At 32.9% G+C, this 6497-nt stretch overlaps 1 protein-coding gene across 1 annotated transcript; it reads left to right on the forward strand.

The window, feature by feature from the left end:
• The first annotated feature begins 854 nt into the window (after nucleotides 1–854).
• On the forward strand, nucleotides 855–1739 carry LOC124360949. Its single transcript, XM_046814985.1, has one exon. The coding sequence runs from the start codon at nucleotides 855–857 to the stop codon at nucleotides 1737–1739; it is 885 nt and encodes a 294-aa protein (XP_046670941.1).
• The last annotated feature ends 4758 nt before the right edge of the window (nucleotides 1740–6497 follow it).

Here is a 6497-nt window from a genome sequence, read left to right on the forward strand (position 1 = left end):
ACCTAGTGGACTGTGCAATGTTGCCAAATCGTGCGGATTGCAGTGAGGAGCGGAAGAGACTTGGGCGGTTCCACGGGCCTTCTGGATTACTGGTTTGCAGAACACTACAGGCTTTCTGGGACCCTGGTGTGTAGAACACTACAGGCTTTCTGGGACCCTGGTGTGTAGAACACTACAGGCTTTCTGGGACCCTGGTGTGTAGAACACTACAGGCTTTCAGGGACCCTGGTGTGCTGAACAGATTTTTACACTTTCTTATGACTGTTGGTATTGTAAAACAGTGTAAAGAATGGTACTCAATCACGCTTTTTAACATTTTAAACTGTATAAACTGACACAGAGGGTGTATTAAAAAAATAATTATGTTGAATATCATATTTTATTTGCAATGGCTAAAACATGATGGCTGTACAATTATAACACATTTGTAACATATAGGCTAATAGTGCATTTAAATGTTACATAGATTATAACAACTAAATTACGTTTGTTATTGAAGTTATATCAGAACTATCTGGGTAAATTTGGATTTTAGTGTATTAAAAGCCCCTAATATTTTTAATTTTAAAGGTAAGCAATTTTGTTTTAAAAGCATTGAAAAATACGATAGCCAACATATATATATATATAGCCATATATATTCAATATGGCGGCCAAGCAGAGCAGTTGTCTCTATCGAGCTCCCATCTAAACTTAGTTTATTGTTATGTAAAGTGAGTTTCAGTACACTGTTGTGTTTTATTTTGATACAGGAGGCTATTCAAATTAATTACGCAGTTAGATATTGGATAATTGCCTTGTGTAAAGTGAAGTGTTATACTTGGACTGGAAGCCTACTACAACATAACCTCAAAATGTCGACCTGTTCAACTTGCAGTAAATCAATCACAAGAACCCAGCTAAAGATTCAGTGTCATGCTGTGTGTGAAAAACTTAGTAAGGTGGATGTCGAATTTTTCACGGGTGATGGAGGTGCAGTGTGGCGGTGTGCACCTTGTGCGAAGGAAAGGCGGACCAGCCTACGTTTGGAGTCTAGCCTAACACAAGGCTCTTTGACCTTGGAGGATGTTATGAAGGCGATACAGGACCTCAAGGCTCAGCAGGTACAATCTTGTAAAGATTTCAATAACTCTTATGAAGCCTTAAACTCTAAAGTAGATGATAGCCTAAAAGTGAATACAGACCTCTCTGAAAAGTTAAGTAAGTTTATTACTACAATAGAGAGACTAGAATCAGAAAATGTGCAGCTCAAAGTAAAACTGCATGCCCTTGAGTCTAGGCTGGAAGAACAAGAGCAGTATACAAGAAGGAATTGTATTGAAATACAGGGTGTCCCTGTGAGAAATAATAATGTAATGGACACAGTCAAGGATGTTGGCAAAGCTCTTGGGATGGAGATCAAGGAGGAGATGATAGATGCTTGCCATACATTGGGCAAGAGGAAGGATGCTGAGGGACCTCCGGGAATAATTGTAAAATTTGTACGGAGGACTGATGCTGACAACCTTTTAGCAAAACGCCGAGCCAAGGCCCAATTCTCAACTAGACATCTCAACCTGGGAACTGACAACCCTGTTTACCTGAACGAGTCCCTGACGCCAGCGAGGAGGATGCTCTTGAAAAAGGCACGAGACTTTCGACGGACCAACGGATACAAGTGGCTCTGGGTGAGAGGAGGCAAAAATCCTGATGAGAAAAGAAGACAACGGACCAGTAATAAATGTGAAATGCCAGTCTGACCTTGATAGCTTGTAAGTACAGTATTTATGTAAATAGTATAAATAGGAAAATAATTGAGTTTAGTTTTTATTGTTTGTTTATTTTTTAGGATCTGGGTAATTTAGACCAAAAAAATGGGTTAGTTGTTTTGCACCTAAATATTCGTAGCCTTAGAGCAAATTTTGATTCGTTTTTGGTTGAGATGTCCTTGTTTTCGTATTTACCGAAAATAATTATCCTGTCGGAAGTTTGGATTTCTGAGACAGAAAAAACATTGTATTCAATTCCTAATTATAGTTTAATTTTGCAAGCAAATGAAAATTCTAAGTCTGGTGGCATAGCTGTATTTATTAATGATAGCATATCAAATTTTGTAAGATATCCGGTGAGATTTGTGTCAGCTGATGTAATTGATTTTTCTATTGATGTTATGGGGACAAATTTTCATATTATTGCTGTGTACAGACTACACAGTCATACTGCTAATGTATTTGTCAATGAGCTGCAAACTTACCTACGAAAAAACCATATTAGAGCTTGCAAAAACTTAATGCTGATAGGAGACATGAATATTAATTTATTGGATAAGAACAATTTAGTCATAGATGAGTACAGAACAGTATTATCGGAGAACGGAATGGAATCTTTTATTAACGAACCAACTCGCATAACTGAGCGGTCTCAAACATGTATTGACCACATTTATATACGCATACATAATAGAAAAAATATTGAAATTGCAACAGAAGTTATAGAAAACGGCATAACAGATCATTGTATGACAGGTGTTTGTTTACTTAGCAGTGCACCAGCTGCAGATAAGTCCAAGATCAATGACACTCCCACCTATCGCATCAACAATGATGAGCTACTTAGATTATTAGATAATGCTGATTGGAGCAATGTTTTTGATGCGAGAGATGCCAATGTGGCCTACAACCATTTTCATGAAACCTTTAATACTATAATTGAACAAAGTAAATATTCTGTCGTTTATAAGAAACAAATCAAGAGATTAAAACCTTGGATTAGTACAGAAATATGTAAAAAGATCAACACTAGAAATCGTCTCTGGAAAAAATTTAAAAACAATCCAAATAATGAACAATACTGCAACACTTATAAAGAATTTAGAAATAATTTACAAATAGAAATAAGAGATCTTAAGGATAGATATTATAAAAATTTGTTTGAAGAAAATCAGGGAAATTCCAAGGGGACTTGGAGGGTTTTTTTAAACGGAATTACTGGCCAGAAGACTAAATATCCATCTCCCATTATATTGGAACTGCCCAACCTAAAGATAAGTGATCCGCAGGAGGTTGCAAATGAATTTAATAACTACTTTCTCTCAGTGGCGAAAAATATGTGTAATGATATTAAAAAGCCCGATAATTTCAGTAAAAGTCCTTTGAAGAATAGTTTTGAGCAAACAAGAATGACTCATTCCATGTTTTTTGACGCCTGTAACTGAAAATGACCTTTCAAAAATCATTCAATCATTAAAGAGTAACACTGCACCTGGCATTGATGGAATGAGTTCTAAATTGTTGAAAGAAACTTATAAAAAATATGTACATGTGCTAGTTTACATTATTAACCTAACTTTTGAAACAGGAGTATTTCCAGATAAACTGAAAGAAGCGGTCGTAATTCCAATCCATAAGAAAGATTCAAGGTCAATGTGCAGCAATTATAGACCAATATCCCTTCTATCCACAATGTCTAAAGTATATGAGCAAGCAATTAAAGAGAGGCTTATTTCGTATTTAGACCTAATCCAGTTCTTTAGCAAAAATCAATATGGTTTTAGGAAAGGAATCAGTACTGAAGTAGCAATCGTTGACTTTATGGAAAAAGTTTCACATGGTATAAATAATAATGAAAAGGTTACAGGGTTGTTTTTAGATATTGCAAAGGCATTCGATACAGTTAATCACGATATTTTAATGAAAAAGTTACATGATTGTGGTATAAGAGGAATCGTCTATAAATTATTTGAAAGCTATCTGAAAAATAGAAGGCAGAGTGTTAGGGTAAATGGCCATTTAAGTGGTTTTGGAATTATACATTGTGGTGTTCCTCAGGGTTCGGTGCTCGGTGCAATATTGTTTCTAATATATATAAATGATCTCTGCAATGGTAAATTCAAAGGGCAAATTATATCTTTTGCCGATGATACAGCCCTAACCTACATTTCTAATGACATTAATATAATAGAGTATCAAATTAAATCTGATTTAGACTGTCTTGGATGGTGGTTCATTGAAAATCATATGATACTGAGTGCTGAAAAAACTAAATACGTCAACTTTGGCCTAAGAGGAAACGAAGAATTTATCAATGGAATTACTTATAAGTGCCCTGATTGCTTAACTGAGGCTAATGAGTGTGCATTGTACTGTAAAGAAATATGTGGAAGTCAGTCAATAAAATATCTTGGAATTATTCTTGACTCTGATCTCAGTTGGAAAACCCACATTATGACCCTCAAAAATAAAATAAATAACATATTGAGAATATTTTATTTTGTTAAAAATCTGTGCAATGGGGCTACTTTTGAGAATGTTGTATTTTTCTTTAGTGCATAGCAGACTACAATATGGATTAATAAGCTGGGGTGGGACTTATGTCACAAACTTAAAAACCATTGATAGTATTGCAAAAAAAGTTTTTAAGGATAGTATGTAAAAAACCACCTGACCACCCATCATCTCCTTTATTCTGTCATCAAAGAATTTTCAATTTGAGGCAGTTATATGTTTTCAAAGTATTGAAATTGTTTTTTGTTAAAAGCCGAAACTGTAATTCAATGGTTGTATATAAACAGAAATTACGAAGCTCAAATGATATCTATGTTCCGAAGCCGAAAACGACCTTTTTCACTAAAACATTTTGCTTTCTTGCTCCAAAGTTTTATAATAAGTTACCTAACAATATTAAAGAAGTAAATAGTTTGAATTTATTTCATAAACTAGTCAAAAACTGGGTTTTGGAAATAGAGAGTATTGAGTCTCTCTTGTTCAATATTGTCACTTAGTCATGATGTATGTGAGATTTTATTTAAAGCCCTATCATGATTGTTTATAAGTATATTGTATTGTATATTGATTGACTAATTGTATGTACTACGAAATAAGAAAACTTCGTCTTACCGTAGACTAAATTCTCACAGCACAACCACTGCACTTATCAAACATCCAAATTTTAACTAATCACAACACACTATAACACTCAAAACACATCACATAATCATATAATGTATCACATAATTTTAGGTTATTATGCATTATCTACTCAGGACAGGTTGTGAACAGTTTGAGGTTGACGGTTCCAAAATAATTATCTTATCTATCAGCTGCTGATTTCTCAGTATGGTCAGGGAAAGATGGGGAGGGAACAAATCTTATTGAAGTTACGTAGAAGAACTATAATTTATGTTCACACAAAGCTTTTATTTTGTACTTTCGAAATTAAACATTGTTCCTTTTCTATTCCTGTTTATTATTCTCTACAAATAGATCTTTAATTCTGTAACCAATTTAGCCTATAACAAGATGTAATTTTAAGCTTGTGGTGTACCAACTGTATCTGAGTTTAGATTATTTAATAAATTTTGTTTCTTTGATTATTTTGTAATAACTTTCTGCTACCGCTTTTACAATGTAAATTGAATGTGTAATTCTCCAATCAGGCTAAGCCTTGGAGATTTCTCTTTCTCTTTCATACAAAACTATTGGTTAATGTACATAGTGTATCTATTTTATTTGTTATTTGTCTAATTTTAAACTATAGTCTTAAGTTTGTAATCAAGGACAGACTGGTATTATGAATGAATTGTGTATACATATATATGTAAAATGTAAAAGAAAGAAAGAGAAATAAAGAAAAAAAAAAAAAAAAAAAAATATATATATATAATGTTAAAAAAATAAACGTTTTCTATGAAATATTACCAAACAATGCTTCATGTTTTATGTAATGTTTTCAAAGCATTGCTATGACATGTTAAGAATTTTTGCCATAGTTAAAAAACCACTATAATAATCTCCCACTATACATTTATAATAGTGCCATTAAAACATGCAATTTTACAAGCAAGCAGAGTTTTTTACATTATTTTATAAGGATAAAAATATTATTATTATTGAAGCAAATATAAAAATTCAGTTCGTTATTCATACAAGGAATTTTACGCTTCGTTTTATCTGATAATCTTTTCCTGTAATCCTCTGTAAAAGATATAAGCAGAAGCAGATCCTTAGGGAACTTCTATCGTACAACACTCTGAGTTTGCAAACAAAACCCTCTCTTGGGAACACTACTACTTCTATTTTGCTTACGATCCAATTAAGAGCATACTAACTTTGGAACTAGATGGGAGTGTAATAAATGTATTATGCAGTTTCAGAGAATATAGAATTCAGTGTTTATTCTGTACAATTAATGTTTCTTTAGTTTATTACTTTTTTTATGGTAAATGGCTTATGTTTGATTAGCAATAGTCCGTTTTCTATGATCTAATATTAAATTAATAGTAAAAAAAGCTAATCAATATTTGCCATATTTGAAAATAATGTTTTACAACACAGAAGTAATCTGGTTCCTCTACTCATGTTTCGTCAGCCATTTTACGTCGTTTTACAAATGCCATAATAACAAATATTAACATTGCGATACCATTTTTAAACCTTATTTATATACCATCTAGACATTTTTAATGTTGTTTATTAAATATAATTATATGGTTTATTATTAGTTATGCTTCAGAGAAAACT

The sequence above is a fragment of the Homalodisca vitripennis genome, chromosome 4, assembly GCF_021130785.1.
Source record: "Homalodisca vitripennis isolate AUS2020 chromosome 4, UT_GWSS_2.1, whole genome shotgun sequence".
In the NCBI taxonomy this organism is placed as follows: domain Eukaryota; kingdom Metazoa; phylum Arthropoda; class Insecta; order Hemiptera; family Cicadellidae; genus Homalodisca; species Homalodisca vitripennis.

Excerpts from the sequence above, each read along its gene's own strand:
- LOC124360949 (XM_046814985.1), top strand. The coding sequence starts at position 855 with ATGTCGACCTGTTCAACTTGCAGTAAATCAATCACAAGAACCCAGCTA.